Raw genomic sequence first — 22,305 nt, forward strand, 5'->3', positions numbered from 1 at the left:
TCCTGTCAAGAAGATGAAGAGTTATTGTTTGAAGAGCCTACTCAGCAAGGTCTCTATGATGAAGAGGAACCAGCTGCAAATCCCTCACCAATCCATGTTGCTGGGTTCTCTGATGATGAGATGGAACACTCTGTTCCATCTGTGTGTAAACCAAGTGGACCTACTGGCTCTACTGAAGTCCTACAACTTGAGCATAGGTCTACTGGTTCTGAAGGATCACAAACTGGCACTGGTTATACTAATACTGAACAGCTGTCTCCAATTACTGCTCATACCTTTAAACCAGCTGATGATCAAGATGTTGTGTGTTCCACAACAACTTCACCTGTTCATAACACTAGATGGACAAAAGAGCATCCAATTGAGCAAGTCATTGGTAATCTGGCTAGTGGTGTTAAAACAAGAAGGCATGCAACCAGCAATTTCTGTATGCATGTAAATTTTGTGTCTACCATTGAACCTAAATGTCCTGATGGAGCAATCAAAGATCCAAGCTGGGCAGGAGTTATGCAAGAAGAGATCTCCCAGTTTGATAGGAATAAAGTTTGGACATTGGTAGCTAAACCTGATGATGAAACTAAGAAAATCATTGGTACCAAGTGGGTTTTCAAGAACAAGATGGATGAAGATGGGATTGTGATCAGAAACAAAGCTAGATTGGTAGCTCAAGGTTTCAAACAGGAAGAAGAATTGGATTATGGAGAGACTTATGCTCCAGTGGCTAGGATGGAAGCTATCAGACTGTTCTTGGCGTATGCTGCTAAGATGAACTTTAGGGTATTCCAGATGGATGTTAAATCTGCATTTCTAAATGGGAAGCTACAAGAAGAAGTTTATGTCAAACAGCCTCCTGGTTTTGTAAGCAGTAAATATCCAGACCATGTCTACAAGCTAGACAAAGCTCTTTATGGCCTCAAACAGGCTCCAAGAGCATGGTATGAGACACTTCATGTGTATCTCACTAGTATAGGTTTTAAAGTTGGAACAATTGACACCACTCTGTTCTCAAAAGAGACAGATGGTGATCTCTTGCTGGTACAGATATATGTGGATGATATTATTTATGGATCTAAAAATGAGAAACATTGTCAAGATTTTTCAAAACTTATATCAAAGACATATGAAATGAGCTTACAGAGAGACTTGCAATACTTTTTGGGATTGCAAATTAAACAACTTGATGATGGAATTTTTATAAGTCAGGATAAATATATCAAAGATATGCTAAAGAAATTTGGTCTGGCCTATTTAAAGGATATAGGGACTCCAATGGTAGCAACTATTAAAATAGATGCTGATCCCAATGGTGAACCAGTCAATATCACTGAATATAGAGGTATGATTGGATCCCTACTTTATCTCACAGCCAGCAGACCAGATATTATGTTTGCCACATGTCTCTGTGCCAGATATCAAGCTGATCCTAAAGAGTCACACTTGCTAGCATTAAAAAGGATATTTAGGTATCAGAAAGCTACTGCTAAACGTGGTCTTTGGTATCCTAAAGACCAGGATTTTGAGCTAATTGGGTATTCAGATGCTGATTTTGCAGGGTGTAAAATAGACAGGAAAAGTACTACTGGTGGTTGCCAGTTACTGGGTGGTAGGCTAGTCAGCTGGACGAGCAAAAAGCAAAATATTGTGTCCACATCTACTGCTGAGGCAGAATACATTTCTGCTGGTAGTTGTACTTCTCAAGTACTGTGGATACAAAGCCAGCTGAAAGACTATGGTGTTCATGTTACAAAGACTCCAATCTACTGTGACAACACAAGTGCAATAGCTATCTCCAACAATCCTGTGATGCATTCAAGAACAAAGCACATTGACGTTCGATATCACTTCATAAGGAATCATGTTCAAAAAGGAGATGTGTAGCTACACTTTATTTCAACAGACCAGCAGTTAGCAGATCTATTCACAAAGCCCTTAGATGAGAAACGTTTTAACTATCTCATCTCTGAGCTGGGTATGCTTGAACTTTAAATAAAAGACAATTTTTGTTGATGTGCTGTCTCTACAACATGTAGGGCAAACCAGTAAGCCATTTTTGTTACCTTACTGCCTACATGTAAAACACTCAGCACAACAAGGTCTTTTATATTTTTGGTTACTCAAAATGTTTTTAATTGAAATAATAAATAGCTCACAAAATTTAATGATTCCTTAAATCTGCAACTCATTTACTTCCAATGATTTAAATTAAATTCATGACATATTAAATGTAACAAAGTATCTTGTATTTAATACAAAACTTATTTTGTGGTTTTTAATTTTTTTTTTTTAAAAGTTAATTAAAACCTGCTGCATTTAATGTTGAATGGGAGGTATGAGTATTCAAGCCGTATATATGTCAAATCATCAGCCTGTGTCCCCTCGAGTGTGCCAGTCTGTCACATCTGCCCACGCGCCTGCTAATAGCAGTTGTCATTTTCTCTCTCCTGCCTTTTTCACCCAATCACAACGGTTAAAAGAGTGTTTTATCTTCCATAATAACCTTTGGTTATTCAGTTTTCAAATTCACACTCTTCTCTCTAAAAATCCCCAAATCTTCAAATCAATTCATACATCCATCTTCTACGAAATTATCAATGGCAGAACAACAACAACATCAATCACCGCCTGCTGCAACCCAGACAGAGGAACAATAACCACAGCAACAATAACCGGTAGCACCACAACAACCGGAACAGCAACCACCACCGGTCATCGAAGAACAAGTGGTGCAGGGCCCTCTGTTTAACCTGCACCCAAGCCTTGTTAGGGCTGCAAATGCACCAGAACACTCCTCCATTCGCCTATCAAGAGGCAATGCTGCTCATGCCCTTTCAATTCCTAAAACCAAAGTGGGACTATGATCTCACCATGAGTGCACGTGTGAAAAAATACTTCAACAAGTAAACGTGTGCAAGAACGAATGCTAGTCTTGACCTAAACAAATAGGTTTGTATCAATATCGGTAAACACGATAGGTCAAAGTGTTCAATTAGTCCTATGGCTCGTTACGGCTTGATTATATAGCATATGAGTCAAATTGTCAAGTTTCATGCATGATACAAGTATAGAATCATGTTAGAAAGATTGCATAATCATTTGGTTAAGTTTGACAAAAAGTCAAACTTTGGTCGGGTCAAAGTCAACGAAAAGTTAACACGTTCGGGTCGGGTCCCGAACTATTTTTCTGAGGTTTTTAATCATATATAAGCATGTTAGAACAAGTTACATGTGAATCGGAGGTCCATAGCATAGAAAATATTTTTCTTAAAAGTGTCAAGTGGTCAGCCTACTTTGGCGCGCCGCGCGAGGGTATGGAGCGCCGCGCCAATACCTGTTCAGCAACTTTTCTGGCAGTTTTTAAGCTTAAGGCACGAACCTAACTTCAAATCACCATAACTTACGAACCGTAAACATTCAAAACAAGTATCTTATATCATTGGAAAGGTATTTTGACAAGGAATACAACTAGATACATTTCAACAAACAATTCAATACCCACAACAACTAATATCACATTCAATGCTCATCATTTAATGCATTCAAGTTCATAAATGCAATTCAATGATTCGGGCAACCAATTTACATGAATGATATACCGTTTCGAAGATAATTAAACATACAATACAACTAAACACTTGCTACTAACATCTCATGTCATTCAAAACATCAAAGGTTCATTTCAAGTTCACTAAACCCTAACCCAAATCCATCAAAATCAATAATCAAGTTTATGAAGTTTTCTAAAGCAACCTACACATCAAATTGAAGCTAGTGATACTAGGAACACATTTAATACTTGCATTTTATCATAACAACAACATTAAATCATCCAAAACTCAAAATCAAACACACACTTTTCATGTTCATGCTAGTTACACTAAAACAACGAGATCGAGCATATAAATCATATATTCATGTTAGCCTTGAGCCATAGACACTAATTAACAACTTTATAAGTTAAAAACATTAAGAACACAAAATCTAGTGATTTTAGAAAGTTACCCAAATGAGATGTAATCGGTATGGAATCGAAGAGGAAGATGAGAGGATTCCGAATATGTAATTTGTTTGGATTGATGCTTGCTCGATTTGATTTGGATGATGAATCTTTGTATGGGTTTTGAGAGAATAATGTGTAAGTAATTAAGAAAAAGGAAAATGAATGGATAAATGAATGGAGGAGAAAGAGTTGACTCTTTGACCTAGTCACCTCTTTGCTCTTTTGTCAAACTTAGTCCCTTAACTTTGGAAACGGTGCGTGAATTACCTAAGCGAGATAATTTAAAACGCGTATCAACAGGAGATGTTATAAACATATAACGGACTTTAAAATGAATAAACGGAAAGTAAATGGAAAAAGGTGGGATGTTACACACGGAGCCGGTAGCATCAAAGTGTGAACCAAGGAGCCGGTAGCACTATAAAATGAGGTGTGAACCACGAAGCCGGTAACACCAAAGTGTGAACCAAGGAGCCGATAGCACTATAAAAGAGTATGACTCAAATGCAGTGGCGTGAACCAAGGAGCCGGTAGCGTCATAGCATTACGTATGGTGTGAAACACGGAGCCGGTAGCACCATGACGCGTGTATGGTTAACCATATAGTTTGTGTATGTATTGTAGTGTAGCATATTATATTTTGGAGTATATGCTATTGTTTATGCTAGTTGCGGTAATGGAGGTTATTAGCTTTATACTTGGAGTTCGTATGCTAATTATATTTCTAGCATGTATGTGGTATGTGAGTAGGTGGTTGCAAATAGGTATATTATATATGCTTGTGTATACTTATTGCACTCACTAAGCGTTAGCTTACTCCTCTCGTTGTTTACTTTTTAGGTACAAGTATGGAGAAAGGAAAAGGGGTTGTTGGGCATTAGATAATCTCATGTTGGTTGCTAGATGAAGCTTTTGGAAGTCGACCTAGTGTTTTGGGTAGTTTAGCCCCAAACCATGCTCGAGTGTCGTTTGATTTGAAACTATCATTTTATGGGTCGAACTTGTGATACATTTGATTAAGGGTCTTCGTGCCGATGATGTAAACTTTAAACATGTTAAACGTTAAAACGCTTGTATGAAATGGTTGACATCTTATAACCAATTGAATTGGCGTGTTAATGGTTCATTATTTAAAAAAAAAAATATCGGGTTGTATACGGGTTGGGTTGTTTCACCATCCATATTTGTCTGGATGATTAGACAAAATAGGAGGCACTAGCGTTTGTAAAATAGGATATTTTTGGTTCCAATCATGCGGCAAATTTAAACCCACGTCATCCATGAGCTCACGAACAACAGACTTGTCATTCCAGCCAGCACGAACTATATCTCTATGAGACACAATATCAGCGAATATACCAATGTTACTCCATGAATTATACCACGCCGAAGCAAGCCTCCCGTCTCCCACTTGACAAGACAAACAATTACGAATTTGAGGACGAATAAGGAGAATTTTACGCCAACTCCAATAAGCTCCAGCTTTTAGATCGACACTCCAAAAATGTTGATTCGCCAGCTTATACTCGTAAATCCACGTAACCCAAATGGAAGGTCTGACAGTCAGGATGTGCCACACATGAGTTGCCATTAAAGCAACATTCCAGTTTTTCAACCGTTTGATACCCAAACCACCCTCATCTTTCGGCCTACAAACATCATCCCATTCGACCTTGGCTTTACCACGCTTCATGGGCCCTTGACACCAAAGAAAATCACGAAGCAATTTCTCTATGTCTTTAATAAACATATCTGGAAGAATGAAAACAGAGCACCAATAGATTTGCATAGCCGTAAGGACTGAGATAATAAGTTGTACTCTTCCGGCGAACGATAATACTTATTCATCCAATTCTCCACCTTGATTTTAACTCTCTCCACTAAGATCTTACAATCACGATACATTAAGCGAGAAGAAATAAAGGGAATGCCAAGATACCTGATAGGCAATTTTCCTTCTTCGAACGGCATTAACATTAGAATATTATTTTTCATAGAGTCTGCAACATTACAAAAAAAGCCGTACTTTTTGGTAAGCTTGGAACTAAACCCGAACACCTTTTGAATTTCTCCAACGAATCTCGAATGACTTGAACAAAAGCCAGATTAGCGTGAGCAAATATGAATAAATCATCTGCAAAACACAGGTTAACAATCTTGAGCTTGTCACATTTCGAGTGAAATTTAAAGGCCAGTGATCGAGCAATGTTTCGAGTAATCATAAGCGTCAAAACTTCCATTACGAGAGTGAACAAGTAAGGAGACATAGGATTCCCTTGTCTCAAACCTCTTCTGCCTCGGAAGAAACCATGTAATTCACCGTTAATATTAATAGAAAATGATGTGAAAACTAAAACATTACATTACATTGAAAATTAAAATAAAATACATTACATTATAATTTACGATAAAAAAAAACATTACATTAAAATTAAATAATATAATAAAACTACTCATCGTCTTCGAATTCATCGTTAAATTGTTCTTCGACTTCTTCATCTTCGTCGTCGGGAATGTGAGAAGATAAAATTACATTAAAACTGTGACTTGTTCATTTTCAGAAATAATCCATCGAAAAAACTGGCGTGTCGCAAAAGTAATCATCCCACAACCGTTTTACGGTACCTTGCCGATCTCTATGAATGAACCTTCTTGGCGCTCTCGACATTCTAGAACTTTTGGCTTGATCATCACTTATGTGATCTAAATTATCAACCAAATCGAGAGCACCAACATAGTTAAAACTATTCACGTTTGCTTAATTTCATTCGCGTCATTATCATTATAATTGCGACGGGTGGTTTTGTTGGGTTTGATCCTTTTTGTCTAATTGTTAGTCAGGTTAGTTTGCTTGTTTAGGTGTGTAGTCGAGGTTCGGTTTTAGTTAGCGTTAGGGCGGTTTGTTTGTAAGTTCTTGTTTTCCGCTTGCGAGCCTCGGTCCTTGATTTTCTTGTGTATTCTTAGTATCTTGTCTCTTTTCGAGATTAAGATTGGTTATAAAGTTTTCGTTTTTTTGCCAAAAAAATTTTTTTTTTTTTTTTTTTTTTTTTAAAATGAGATAAGAATGGCTATAAATATAGTGATAAAGTAAGAAATAATAATAATAATAATAATAATAATAATAATAATAATAATAATAATAATAATAATAATAATAATAATAATAATAATTATTATAATAATAATAATAATAATAATAATAATAATAATAATAATAATAATAATAATAATAATAATAATAATAATAATAATAATAATAATAATAAAAGGATGCTGTTTCTTTGCTAAAGCGGGTTCAGAAGAGTTCGATGGCGCAAGATATTGGTGCCGGTGCTGCTGCTCATATTTTTACTAGGATAGGTTTTGCTATTGCTAGAGGTGTGGGGGCCCAGATTGTCTCTAGGCTTCCCACTAATTTTTTGTAAGTTTTAATACTTTTAAGTTTATAATAATAATAATAATAATAATAATAATAATAATAATAATAATAATAATAATAATAATAATAATAATAATAATAATAATAATAATAAATATGTTGCTATTCAATGGTAAAAAAAGGTTATTTATCTCGTTCTCCACTCCGCCAACAGAGGCGAAGCCAAGATTGATGGATAAGGGTAACATTTCTCGAAAAGTAATATCAATATAAAAGCTAGGGTATGTTTGAATTTATAATTATGGATGTTGGTCATTAATCAACAATTTTTACTACACTAAAATAGGCATATTTGAAGAGTTGAGGATGACAAAGCATCCACATGAATTCCCCCGTCTCCGCCTCGGTATGCTAAGTTAACACGATAACCAACATGAATCATACGAGGGCAATGAGGGCTGATGGAATGCATCGTCCCTCCCCGTCTTGAATCGGGGCGGCCATGGCAAGAGAACAGCTAGGAGTGGTCTAGGAGTGGTCTAAGGGTACAAATATTCAATATAAAGAAACTACCACGGGCAGTGGCGACTCCATGTGTAACCAAGTGGGGTCAAAGGACCCCATTAAAAACAAAATTATACTAATAAAATTTTTATAAAATTGTATATGACACCACTAAATTTATAGATAGGACCCCATATATTTTTAAAATTGGTAGTTTTTATGGAAGTAAATAGTCATTTCTTAGAAGAAAAAAAATTAACAAAAAACCACTCAAATTGTATAGGACCCCAATGAAATTTAATCCTAGAATCGCCACTGACCACGGGTCGCTTTTCCTACCTAAACTTTTAGCCATCATACCTTGTCACACACAAAATTTACTTATGGCAATGTACGCATGAATATATAGCCAACTACCATCATTTTTCACTATTATTAAGGTACACATGACTCCGCCAATGATTGATGATAAATATTAGGCGTTTCGTTGTTGAATCATAATTATGTCATGACATATCTATTTTTGTTACATACTTTTTGATTCATCACATACTTGAAATATTTTGTAATGTTTTATTGAATATTCAGTATATATTTATTAACCTGGTTAATTTCTTAAAAATGGATATAAATGGGATGAAATGAAATTAACTAAGACCACTCTTATCCATGACATCTGTCATACAATCAAATTACTGAAACATCTGCGCCAGCTTAGCAACTTCTTCCTATCACTTAGCCCATCACACTCCCTAAGATATATGACATACAGTTTTACCATAAAATGGACCCACTAAAAATAATTAATTAATAATGTACCACCAAAAATGCCGTAAACTCCGTCTTTCGAAGGGTTAAACCACAGCATCTTGCACCACGGCCATTCATCGGCGGCCCCAACGACTTGGGCTAGCAACGGCGCCGTTGGAAGGGCGCTGCAACGGAGCCCCAACTACGCTCTCATTGCTAGCAATCTAAACAAGCGTACTGATGTATGGATGAAAGGAAAAATCTAAAGGATATGATTTGGACAGGTCATCAACATCGATGTAACCCAGCACAAATAGTACATTTGTATGTAACTCATATAGAATAATGATTTTGATATGTAACTTTTAAAAATGATTTTGATATTGACAGTATGACCCTTGGTATACATAATAAACTACTTGAATGGAAACTTACTCATGATTTAAAAATGATTTTTTTATATATACTTTTCGGAAGAAAAAAAAATAATAATAAAAATAAAAATAAATAAAAAATAATTGGGGAATAAAGGTAACCGAGTTTATTTACTTTTTAGAAGGGAGAAGTAGTTTTTGGCCTGAAGGTGGATTGAGCTCCGTTTCTTCTCCAGGAAATGGCTATGAATCGCAGCAATCATGTTGCTTCTGCTTTTAATGCTTTTATCAAGTTCAAAGGTAATCTTTGTGCTACCAACATTTTCTTTGAAACCCCTTTTTCTCATTCCTTTCAATTAGGTCTTCTATTTGATCCTCCTCATAGTACAATTTCAGCAGCTTCCCTCCACTCAAATTCTTCCTCAATTCATTGTGATTATGATGAACGCCCTCTATCTAGGTATCAGAAAGTTACTAACTTGAATGATGCTTACAATCTGTTTGATGAAATGACTCAGAGAAGACCTCTGCCATCTGTAGTTAAGTTCAATCAGTTGTTGACTGCTGTCACCAGAATGAAACATTATTCATCTTCCCTTGATCTTTTCAAACACATGCGTTCAATTGGTGTTCCTATTAGTAAATACAATATTAGTATTTCTATCAAGTGTTGTTGCCGCTTGCACCGTACCAATGACGGTTTTGCACTTCTAGGTATTTGCTTCAGTCAAGCCATTGTACCAAATGTGTGGATTTATAGTACACTCTTAGATGGGCTTGTTATAGAAGGTAGGATTCTTGAAGCTGAGATATTCTTCAAAAAGATTATCAAACATAATCTCTGTGAACCTAATGTAGTTATGTATAGCACAATGATTAAGGGACTTTGTAAGGTCGGAAACAATGTTACTGCTATTGCTTTGCTTAGGCTAATGGATGAACGTGGTTATAAAGCTGATGTCGTTGCATATAGCACCATCATTGACAGTCTTTGCAAAGACAAAATGATTGATGATGCTTTTGATCTTTTCAAAGAGATGGTGTTTCGCAAAGGGATTCTACCGGATGTCATTACATACACCTCTTTGATTCATGGTCTTTGTAATTTAGGTCGTTGGGATGATGTTTGTAACTTACTAAAAGAAATGGAGGATGAAAGAATCTCTTTAAATGTGCAAACCTACAATGTATTAGTGGATGCATTTTGCAAAGATGGTAAAGTAGATGAAGCAGAAGTTGTGATCAACATCATGTTTGAGAGAGGAAAGATTCCTGACGTAGTAACATACAGTTCACTTATTGACGGTTACTGTTTACGAGGTGAAATGAGTAAAGCAAAAACAACTTTTGATTCAATGACACTTAAACGTCTAGTCCCTAATGTTGTCACTTACAGTAGCTTAATAAATGGGTATTGTAAGAATATACTGGGAAGACGTAAGTGTATTTTTCAGGATGGTTGCAATTGACGATGTAACAGAATATAGTGAACTCATTGGTGCTATTGAGGCTATACTGGCCTCAAAAGATTAAGATATCACAAGGTAGTTTGGTTATTAATAAAATAACAATAATATATACGGAGTAGTAGCTTAGTGTATTTTTCAAATAGTTTATGTTTATGTATCTTCTACCAGACAGATTACATATTTGGAATTATGTTGTTGCTGTTTGATTGTAGGTTATCATGTTCCACTCCATTGAGAATGGTATTATATCTGATAATGATTCGAACCCTGGCCAGTTAATTATTCACTGAAGGGTAATAAAGGTTACACAACTCGGCCGAACTTGGCGAGCCCCGAGTTTATTTTTCCAACTCGTTTAAAGTTCTCGGTCAACGCTTTTCAACTCTGTCAATGAAGGAGTTCTAGGTCTCAACAAGGGAATTTTGGGTCATTATGTATAGTAACAGGTCAAATCAATCATTCTATGTAGTACTTTTGGGCCCTTTATTTGAAAACTACAGGATCAGTACAGTACTGTTATTCGAGTCCAGGATAAAACTGGTTATACCTCTTTCGTATAGTTAGACAACCTGCTATCAAAGATGGTTAACAAAAGCGTGTCACGGCTTAAATTTCAAAAGGAAGAATGTGAGCTGTGTCTGATACAGATAAAGCATTGATCTCTCTGCTTTCTTCACAGCTTAATTACATTCTATTTTCACCCAATGGCGATTCTAGCTTGAAGCATGTGGGGTCCTTTGACCCCACCAATTTTTAAACTTTTGTCTTAAAATTACAAGAAGCTTGGTAATAATCATGCATTTACAGAAACAAGTTATGCCCATAACCCTCCAGTCACAAATCACAAAAGAATATGATAGTACCGGTACATTTGCTTGAATGCTAATTCCAGATCCCCAAATCCACCATAAGCCAACTATCTACCATTTTCATATTTAAATAAAAAAACTGAAAAAAAACCCATTGTTTCAGTGGAGATGGAAACAAATCACAAACTTGTTGCAGAAAAAAATCCTAAACACTTCACAATTTCCCACATCTGCTATTCATTGGCCATAGACGGTATTTTTGTTGTCCGTAGTCTTTTAGCCCAAGAGATAAGGGTGTCACACCGAAAATGCTCATGTGGAAGATTGGTGAATAGTTGTAAATTAAGTTATATATTGAGTGACCCGCTCACCACCTAGGATCATTTCTTGGAATATATAAGGTATTGATCTAGAGCAATGGTCAACACGTCAGGTCTGTCTTCCTGGTTATAAGTTAAGCATCTCCTAATGAATTCCTGCAATGATAAATATATCATAGATAATTAAAGAACAGTAGGGGCTGTTCAAGGAACCTCATGTTAGGGCCTTGGTACTAATATTCAAGTTAATTATTAACAATAATATAGGTATTAAAGTGATGCTCAATATTCAGATAAAAGAAGAAAATATTGTAGTTAGTTGAGTAATAATAATGAGGATGGAGAATATGTGGCTGTTATACATCTAAGTTGGGTGTAGAACCAACATGTCATTGGTTAAAAAACAAGTTGAGTGCACATTTTCCAAAGATTTTAAAAGATTTTAATCATACGAACCAATCATATTTTGGTTCTACACCCAACTACATGTATAACAGCCTCATATACACTTTACTCATAATAATAATAGAGTTAGTAACGTGACGGAAGCTTTTGGCTAAGAGTAAGAAACATCAAAAAAAAAGGAGAAGACGAGTTGAAGCTCTTACCTTTGCTTCATTAGAAACAGAAGGTCTAGATGGAAATTCAACTTTTCGGGCTTTAATTATAGTATCTTCCCGCAATATGCGTTCTTGTGTTTGATCATGCCCGAAAGGGCGTCTTCCAAAAAGCATTTGGTACAATAGAATACCAGCTGACCACACATCAACCTATCAAAAAAAAAAAAGAACCGCATATTCAAAATCAAAAAAGGGATGAAAGAAAAAATACAATCTTCGAAACTATATGCCCTTCATCTACTCTAAAACCTAAAAATAGAGCATTTTTTTTTTAACGGAGAAAAAATTGATCTTGGAAATAGGTAATTAACTAGTACGAACAAAATAAAGGTAATTTTGTACACCGACCTTTGAGGAGATGAGTGGGATCTTACTTAACTCAAAGCATTCTGGTGGGAGATACCTGAGCATGCAAAGAAAAGCATGATAGAATTTTATATTGAGATATAGAAATGAGAAAACACATATCATAATACAAATAATATTGTTATAGTTATTATTATTATATTGATATTGATTGATATTGAATTGATAAAAAAGAAGAGTTAAAAAATACAATTCATCAATTTATTTTAAGAGGATGAAATATCAAGGTTCAAATTGGTAAATTGTTGAATACTCACCAATACGTTCCAGCTCCCTGAGATGTAAGCTCCATGCCTTGAGACCCAACATCGTCCTCGACAATCTTACTAAGACCAAAATCAGTTACCTTTGCAGTACCCAATTCATCAAAAAGAACATTCCCAGGCTTCAAGTCATAATGAATAATCCTCTGGTTTCTTTTGTTCAAGTAAACAAGTCCTCTAAATATCTGACAAATAATTATCCTAGCTTCTTTTTCTGGCAGCATAGGTGTAGCCTTAAGAACAGCATCTAAATCTTTGCCTGTATATACAACAAACATTAAAATGACACTAACTTTGATTTAAACAAATGGTAAAAGATGTTTAGAATAAACATACCACTGCAATACTCCAGAATCGTACAAAAGGTATTTTGATCTATCTCAAAGATGTCCCACAACCGAACAATGTTATGGTGCACCAATGTTTTGTGAATATTATATTCCCGTATGGCGTGACGTATGTAACTTTGCTTCTTATCCTCACTCCATTGGGCGTTTAAACCATGAAGCTTACAAGCAACGTATCTATACTCCAGTAAATCAAATGCCTGACAAAGAAATCAGTTGCTTTAAATAACTGCAAATGGGCTTATATTATTCGCCCATTTGAACCATTAGATTATAACCCAAATCAGGAAGTAAAATTGCTACGTCTACAAAACAAATATATTGCAAAGCAAAGGTATAAAATCACTTCAAAGTTATATTATTGGATTGTGTTGCAACTTAATAATTGTCCAAGCTACCAAAAAAAAACATTAATGGAAACAAATACAAAACATACCTTGTAAACCTCACTGAAACCTCCTTTACCAAGAAGATTTAAGAGAGCGTATCGATGGTTCAGGATCTGAAAATTATTAAAACGAGAACCATCCTCATCTCTAATACGTTTCATTTCACGAATAAGTCGTCCCTTCTCTAGTTCATACCGATCTCGTTCACGAACATAGGTTTCCTCTTCCTGTTCAATTCAAACAGCTAAATGAAAAAAGTTTCAAAACTAAAAGATGTCAATAATATTACAAATAGTTAGAGAATATACACGCTTGATGCTGGCTAGACGGGATTTGTAAATTTCATCCTGGATGATGATATCTTCCTCGAGACTTGCTGACTCAGATTCACTTCCATCTCCTTTATCTTTGAAGAAAGATTAATAAAATTTAGACTTGGGTAGAACAGAGTACTAATTTCCACTTGGAAAAAGATTAAAAAATATTATGCGACGGATTTAATAAGTACAGTACACGCGTACCTTGCTGCTTTTTCTTTAGTGACTTCCGCTGTCTCTCAACAGCCTCCCGCAATTCTAACAAACGTCTCTAGAAAACAGAAAATGAGATTGTAAGTATTGTGAATCACATTCTCCACCTATACGCTATTTTCTCTTTAAAGCATTAAGCAATGAGTTCCAGTACAATTTTAAAAATTTTACTAATGATGAATGAAAACAATATCTAATTTATAAACATGCATGATTTGAGTTTTTTAAGCATTCTATTAACTGTACAGAAGATATGTGTATTTTTTGTATTATTATTCTATTGGGGAAGATGACCTTTGTGTTTCTTATTTGTCTTTTCTTCGTTTCGACAGAAATCTTTGCAGGGCTTATCATTTAAGCCATCTGTGGACTTGTGGTTACACTAATCCATTTATATTAAGGTTTCAATCATCTCTTAATTTAAGGTATTAGTCAAGTTAGTTGCATATAATTTACAAGTATAACCTAATTTTACGGAGCTCAATCTGATGGTGACTATAGATTGGATATCCCGCAACTATAGATTCATCAGCAATAATACTATTAATATGCAGGCATTATATGATTAATTTTAACAAGGAACATCAAACATGAAAATTCAATAGCATCAATAAGAACAAACCAGGTGGGCATTAACATCCTTAATGGCTTGCCCATCTTCCCAAGTCTCGGATATGACGGTTCCGGCTCTGCAGTTTGAGCCAAAAAAATATCAGATGCATTTCAATCACACAAAAAAAGTAAGACATGCTCTCACTCAAGTGATCCAGGTACAAGGTCACAAATACTTGCTACTCGGGGAGTACTCAGTCCGGACTTTGGAGGGCGTAATCGGCAATTCAGGGATTAATCGGGGATGAATCAAATTGGACTTTTTATACAATTTAAATAACAAATTTCGAAATTATGTGTAAATATAAAAAATAAATCATAAACATAAACTTAACCATAATTGTCTAAAAGCATAAACATAACCGTTCATATGTTCAAAAAATCTAATATTTCTAGTTTAAATTCATGTTAAAATGTTGACCAATTTTGACCAACAAATTCGATTTTGACGGATTAATTAAACGGATTTTGAAAAATCGGATAGGTCTGTTCTAAAAAAGGAGTAATAACTGGGGATAATAGGGACTAATTAGGGTTTTTTACAACGGTGTCTGGGTAAGATTTTGCTTATTGATTTAACTGATATAAAAAGCTAACGCTTTACCTGATAACACCCACATTGCCAAGTCTCAGAGAATCTTGGCGTACTTTCATTCGTGCTTCTTGTCTCTCAGCTTTAGATACAGATATCAGCAGATCAGATATGACTTTCATCCTCTGCATAAGAGGGAGTAAGTGTAACGATCTTACTGTCAAACTGAAAATACTAGCAAAATATGAAAATACTGCAAAAGAAAAACTGACCTTTGGTTTGACCTGTTGTTCATTATGTTTTAGCTCCTTAAGTTCCTGTACAAGAGTATAAAACATAAATAGTGATTCTATATTGCAGCAAGTACAATAAGGTTCCTGAAGATTCAAATAAGATGCTGACAGCAATTGAACCTTTTCTAACTGTTGGCATAGATGTTGACTTTCTGAAGTTTCTTGGCGTGCTTTTCGCAACTCCTCCTCTAGATTCAATATTTTAGCACGCAATGATGCGAGTTCCTCCTAATTAGTTAACATAAAAAACTTCCCATAACAAGAAACAAAGATCACAGTGTGATAAGAACGTGCTAAGGCACATTTCATAACAGTTAAGATATAAAGCATTTTAAGAAACAACTTCACATAGGACACTACTAGTTCCTATTAACAACCTTCATTACACATACAAACTGGTTTATTATAGAATTTTCAACAAATGAGAAGAATGTCTAATCTGCTCAGATAAAAGAATTACTTTATAGATAAAAAGCCGGCACAGGCGTAAGTGGTGAGAAAAATTACCTCAAACGAAGCACGTTCATTTTGTCCAAGTTGTTCCTTTGGCCTGTTACTCTCCTGCAATTTGTGGACAGCAAAAGTCATTTCAAGATCACATGTAAAGGGAATAAAATCCAGAAGTCACATAAATATGAAAATAATCAGTCACTGTAACACTAGAAAAGGAAGCTATCGCTTTGCGGACTACTAGACTAGCATATTTCTATGAAAAGTAGCTTTTAGGCAAGCAAAGATTAATAGTAAAAAATATTGAAAACTTTAACTTAAGACCCTTCAGTATGCAACAACATAAATATTTGTTGGATATTCAGCAGTAACAAAGGCATGATATTGGCAGGATATGTTTCCTTTTATTATCCCGGGATGTAACCTAATCAAAACAAGAATTTCTTTCACAAATAACTTACAATAGTACTAGTACTGAGGGGGCTAGAAATCTACAGAGAACATTCTGAAACTTTTCCAGCTAAAGATATACAGCATGAAATAAGACGTTACACTTCACTAAAATGAGTTTGGTCAGTTTTCATGGTATTGAAGTCCTAAAGCTTTGAAGCCACAATTATAGTGCATCTATTGCTACTCGCTACTTGTCAGAGATAAGGAGTGTCTTCTATGTGAGAGATTATTATGAAATGGCTTGGTGTTGTGTCATTACAAAACAAAGGACAAATCATTTTAGTTTTTGATAAATGCCATTCTGGGTATACATATAAAGTTCATTTTTATGAACTATTGGAGGATAAACAATGCAATGAAGTTGGTATTTGGGTCACATCAGTTGTCATTTGGTAAAAATTTATAACTTTGTACAAAAATTATCATTTAACAGTCCCTCAAAGTAATAAACATTACCTAATTATCTAATGTCCATGCTTAAAGCATTAAAAAAGCAGAATGTGGTTACAAGCAACCTTGGTACATGCTTTGTGCTTTCAATGTCCTATCAAGATTATGCTGATCCTTGATTCTTTACCCAATAAAAGTCCTAGTTTTCGTACTCGTGAGTAGAAAAGTGTACATCACTTGCAACTTGCAGTATATATATCTGAATCGGTGTATCAGTGTTGCCCTCTATGTTTCACTAAACATATTAATTCCCTTGAGAAATTCCTGATTTTATTTAGACTCTAGAGTCAACGTATATGCAAGACAAATATGTACAGTAATGCATCCATCGTTGATCTTTCTAGAGAAAGGTTTTCAACCAGTTTTAGAAATCGGACTTTCATTTGCAAACCAAACGGTTACGATAAATTACAAAAAATTAAAACCAATGATAAAAACCACCCGGATTTACGTTCTTCATTGTCTTGTACACCTGGTCCATTGCACATGTACCAGGGTGAGATGTCCAGACTTTTGACACTTTATCTACTTATAAATTACAATGTAGTATATCCTAAGCCACATCTAAATCTGTTACAAAACTACAATAAGTTAATAACCATCACTTCATAGATGGCCGTGTTAAAATGGATCACAAAACGTGGAAAGAAAAATAAACGGACTAGGCTCTTTGTACTATGACTAGCAGAAATATTAAAAATGATTGTACAGAAAAGATACCTTCTGATGTGAGTTCTCAAGAAGACCATTTGAGGTAGAACTTTGTGATCTTGTTTGATCATTATGTAGGGAACCACGTCCTCTGGCTTGAGTAGAATTTCCCCTGCCACGAGTATGCTTTTTCTTATTTACATCTGCTCCATTTTTAACTTCCATAGGTTCTGAAACTTTTTGCTTTGCATCTGCAACTACCTGTATATTCCCGACAAAATGACTACCAAAATGATCTATGACCAATCTGAAGAAAAAAATGCTTGCATACAGAATAATAAATTAATAACATGGAAGTTCAAACTATATTGAAAATGGACCGACGAACAGAACCCTTTTGTAGTAGCACATCTAAAATTATAGTTAGATGATTTGGTCATGAAAAAATAAGCATTGAATCAACCTTAGTATTGTCAAGTGCAGTTGAGTCAGCATCATCAGCGAGCTTTCTGCGCTTCTGAAAGTTAGCTTGTATGAGAAACTCCCCTCCATTCTGGCATAGAAACAAGACCAAATATTAGCTTAACTTAGGTCTCCTTATAAAGTTTAAAGGCGTTACTTTAACCTAAATACAACACAAGAGATTAACTATTAGTTTTCAATCCAAAGAGGTTCACCTCTTTATATTTGATTTGTGACATTTTACAACCTACTTTGGCACGAAATGCTTTGGCGGTTAGACTAAACAATAAATCGAAAAGGGAATCAATAATAATGTGGCATCGACAGAACTTTCAGATGTATAAACTAATATATTTATTGTTCATTAGCATGCTTAAATTATCTAAAAAACAATATGATAATTTCATTAATATCGAACTGTCCATACAACACCACTTACTCTAACTATTGTGTTATCCAAAACCAGAGAAACACTACCATCTCCATATGTTATCATACTCTCACTTATAAGAATTATTATAATCATAATCAACCCCTCATTGTGTGGTCACACTGTCACACACCCAACTTAAAAATTGTATCTTCCTATACTCAAGTGTATGTCTGTTTTGGAACATAATGATTTGTTAGTGATAGCATGTCTTATCACATACTGAAAAAATATCCAATTGATTATGTAATTAACTTATCCATCCTGATAATTATCTAATTGAGCTAAAATTTAGATCTGAATAGTAACAAACCACTGAAAAATGCTTATTACATAACCAGATTAAACAACTATTTCGTGACGGATATTAAAACCCTCCAGATATACAACTACTGGCCATCTTTAGGCTATCTTTGTACAAATATATTTTTATCAAATACCTAAGCAGCACAGAGTCCCTTCATAAAGCTTTAGTCATATTTTGATTGATATTCAAGAATATAAAGTTTCATGTATAGCTTTCAATGATCGTATACAGTATGAATAAGAGACGCAATGAATAATCGTGACACTATAATAGAACTTCATGTGATTCACACTTCAATCAGAAAATGTGTAACTACCATCTTGAAAAGCCTGGCCGTGTTCGATCCAATATTGAACTAGGTTTTCCAAAATTCACACCTAAAAACCGATAATGTAAGGAAGGCTCAAACTATATGGACATTAACAATGCTTTTAAGTAAACTCATTAAGCCACATTGGAACATGAATAGAGAAATCAAATAAATTTTCAGTAAAAATAACTTTAAATAACTCACACTATCATCTTCTTCAGAATCACTAGAATCTAACGATTCTGCGCAAATAGCAGCACTAGCTCCAAACTTAGCAGCAGCAACAGATGACGTAACCGAAGACCGTGTAGTTGCGATTTGTGAATCAGGAACATGAAGAGTAGTAGACACAGCCGCAGTAGATGAAGCTGAATTTTTACCAACCATTCGAGCTTCTAGTTTCGCAATTTTTGACGGCAACGATTGATCGGATTGATTTGAAGAGTTTGATGTAAAGTGTAGAAGCACGTCTTCCGACATTGTTGATACAGAAGCTGAAATGAAATTGAGGAGTATAGATGTATAGATATATCAAATACAGAAATATATTCCGTAATAATGGTGTGTGTGAGTGTGAGTGATCGTGTGTCAGGGTGGAAGCGTATAGAACAAGAATCGATGATTTGACGAATTAGGGTTTTTTTAACAAATTATTCGAATTCTATTCAATTTGGGATGAAAATTGAATAATGACGCACAGGTGGTAAAGGAAAGAGAGTGAGGAACAATCGGGGATTAAACATTTCAAAAAGGGAGATATCCGTACACCAACTCTATTTTGCCATACACCACTAAATAAATTTTTTAGACATTTTTACCCTTCATTTTGTTCGCCACCAACTCCCCTTAACTTCTCAAAAGGAGGATAAAACTGTCTAAATAATTGTTTTGGTGTTGTATGGCAAAAACAAGGTGGTGTACGAATCAACTCCCTTTCAAAAAGGCTGACCATTTTGCCTTGTGCAATGAGTCCATGAGTCCATCAGTCCGTGACCTAATCCACCATAACTGGCTACTTTGTATAACTATGCGCGTGAAAATACAAAAAACAATTGATTTCTGGCATAGTTTTGGACACAACATTATTGTGTTTGTAGGTGATCTAACACTATAGACTTATATTATGAAAATTGACGAAAATACCCTTTTGATAAATGTTTTTTTAGAACATTTTATTTTTCAGAAAGTTTAAAAAGACCCGTGAAATTACGAATTTGTTGAAAGAAAACTATTGATTGATATGTTATAGTTGACATTAGGTATTAAACCAACATGTTGATCTGATATGATACATTGATATGTTATTTGGATTTTTTTTTACCAAACTTTGTCATTTAGCGCAATTAAATTAAAAACAATTCAATCATATACTATAACTTAAGTTCTTACCGATGAAAAGTTACATGTTCGTCATCTTTTAAAATTTTACGGAACCTCTAATATATAAATATTTTACCAAGCATCGAATGTAGATCCTAATGAAGAGACATATCAACACGCATCGCCATCATGATCTATACAATACACGTTATAAAACAAAATCAGATAATATGTCATACTTTTGATCACAAATATTTCCTTTACTACAGGTAGAAGTGGTAAATGGGTTGGCTTGAGTTGTACTTTGTCTCTTACGAGTCAAATGGGTAAAATTTTTAAACTGGCAACAATGGAACCAGTTGAAAGTCACACAATGAAGTTTCAAATACCGAACCCTCTCGTTTTGAATTCACAGCAACAAAGCAGTTTTTTTCAAAAGGTAAGAATATATTAATCTATATATCTAAATGAGATATGAGAAATGAATAGTACATTTAATAACCTTCACAAATATACCCCAAACTTTTATTTTTTTTATAATTCAAACACACTTTTTATACTAATTAATTTTATAGCTTTTATACACTTACTCCAAACTTTTCACATTTTATAATTTAACCATTAAATTTTATAACCTTCACAAATCTACCCCAAACTCTTATTTTTTTATAATTCAAACACACTATTTATACTACTTAATTTTATAGCTTTTATACACTTACCCTAAACTTTTCACATTTTATAATTTAACCATTAAACTTCTCAATCATTATAAATCGATCACATAATTTTTCCTATCTAATAACTATCATTATTATTATTATTATTATTATTATTATTATTAAATCAATCACATAATTTTTTACTTTATTATTGTTTAACTTTTTTTTCTTATTATAAATTAACTACGTAACTCATTTTTTAATAACTGTTTTATTGTTATTATATATATATATATATATATATATATATATATATATATATATATATATAAACACACACACACACACACATATATATATATATATATATATATTATATAAATAGTTTTTCCTATTTTATTAAATAGTTGTATCAATCATTGATGTACGTCTCATTTTATTGATTGAGCATTTGGATCTTTTCTCTCGACAATACGAAAAGTAAAACAAAAAATGATGAATAATTACTTTCACGCTTATTACAAATCAATCACATAACTATTTTTTGTCCTTCCTCGACAAAACGAAAAATAAAAAATGATAAATAATTACTTTCTCAATAATTAGCTATATAATTAATGTTAACCAAGGGTGAAGAACCGGCGCAAAGTCAGGTCGCTCAACTAGTTAATTTTCAATCAAATACAAGACCCAAGCAGGTTTTTAAGAATATTGTACAAAGTTAAATATTAGTGATATTCAACAAAAGCTAAGACAACAGGGCAAAAGGCGCAGACCAGCAGGGCCCCTTTTTTAAATGAACCATTTTTAACCCAAACTCGTCTTGACCGATTACCCAAACCACCAGAACAACACTTGTCGCTACCTCTAGATAGAAAGAATATACTAACGTTTTAGTTAATGCAGTTATATCTTCATTTAACCATGGAGTTTCAAGAAACGGATCACCACAATCTTTAACATCAACTGTTTCCATAACCATAACCATAACCATCATTAAAGGTTTAAATTTATACAACCGAGCCAATATTAAAAAAGAACAACATAGAATAGACCTATATGGACCAAAACCAAATATATCATTCAATTAGTTTCAAACAAAATTGTTAACGTCTTTTCCAAAAGTATCAACTTAGTAGCCCCTACAATAATTTCATGACTACTAGATTTAATATTAAATGAATAAATTGAGTTCTAGCTCCTTGCTAGAAGTTTTTTTCGTTATTTGAAACGATCTCGAACCGATTACCGACAAA

The 22,305-nt window shown here is 34.2% G+C and overlaps 2 protein-coding genes across 3 annotated transcripts; both read right to left on the reverse strand.

Annotated features, from left to right (window-relative positions):
- Positions 1-5,168: 5,168 nt before the first annotated feature.
- On the reverse strand, positions 5,169-6,665 carry LOC139889817 (uncharacterized). Its single transcript, XM_071872741.1, has 3 exons — positions 6,623-6,665; positions 6,024-6,347; positions 5,169-5,749 (listed from the first exon to the last, which is right to left on the reverse strand). Exons 1-3 carry the CDS (start codon positions 6,663-6,665, stop codon positions 5,169-5,171), a joined length of 948 nt encoding a protein of 315 aa, XP_071728842.1.
- Positions 6,666-11,144: 4,479 nt separating this feature from the next.
- Positions 11,145-19,743, reverse strand: LOC139893186 (serine/threonine-protein kinase TOUSLED-like). 2 transcript variants are annotated; one of them, XM_071876333.1, is made up of 16 exons: positions 19,272-19,743; positions 18,022-18,111; positions 17,628-17,819; positions 16,062-16,115; positions 15,675-15,782; positions 15,534-15,578; positions 15,334-15,446; positions 14,740-14,806; positions 14,109-14,175; positions 13,896-13,987; positions 13,635-13,814; positions 13,188-13,398; positions 12,846-13,110; positions 12,571-12,625; positions 12,211-12,372; positions 11,145-11,758 (listed from the first exon to the last, which is right to left on the reverse strand). In XM_071876333.1, the coding sequence occupies exons 1-16, from the start codon at positions 19,545-19,547 to the stop codon at positions 11,663-11,665; spliced, it is 2,073 nt and encodes a 690-aa protein (XP_071732434.1). In that variant the 5' UTR covers positions 19,548-19,743; the 3' UTR covers positions 11,145-11,662. The 2 variants fall into 2 exon arrangements, with proteins under 2 accessions (XP_071732434.1, XP_071732433.1); XM_071876332.1 differs by having other exon boundaries at positions 11,146-11,758; positions 13,896-13,993; positions 19,272-19,742.
- Positions 19,744-22,305: the final 2,562 nt, after the last annotated feature.

This window comes from Rutidosis leptorrhynchoides, chromosome 2 (assembly GCF_046630445.1).
Source record: "Rutidosis leptorrhynchoides isolate AG116_Rl617_1_P2 chromosome 2, CSIRO_AGI_Rlap_v1, whole genome shotgun sequence".
In the NCBI taxonomy this organism is placed as follows: domain Eukaryota; kingdom Viridiplantae; phylum Streptophyta; class Magnoliopsida; order Asterales; family Asteraceae; genus Rutidosis; species Rutidosis leptorrhynchoides.

Excerpts from the sequence above, each read along its gene's own strand:
- LOC139889817 (XM_071872741.1), bottom strand. The coding sequence starts at position 6,665 with ATGTCGAGAGCGCCAAGAAGGTTCATTCATAGAGATCGGCAAG. Across the intron at positions 6,348-6,622 it reads CATTCATAGAGATCGGCAAG|TTTTCACATCATTTTCTATT; the intron begins GTACCGTAAAAC and ends GTAATGTTTTAG. Across the intron at positions 5,750-6,023 it reads AGTTCCAAGCTTACCAAAAA|ATATGTTTATTAAAGACATA; the intron begins GTACGGCTTTTT and ends TCATTCTTCCAG.
- LOC139893186 (XM_071876332.1), bottom strand. The coding sequence starts at position 19,547 with ATGTCGGAAGACGTGCTTCTACACTTTACATCAAACTCTTCAAATCAA. Across the intron at positions 13,111-13,187 it reads GATTCTGGAGTATTGCAGTG|GCAAAGATTTAGATGCTGTT; the intron begins GTATGTTTATTC and ends TTGTATATACAG. Across the intron at positions 11,759-12,210 it reads CTGTTTCTAATGAAGCAAAG|GAATTCATTAGGAGATGCTT; the intron begins GTAAGAGCTTCA and ends TTATCATTGCAG.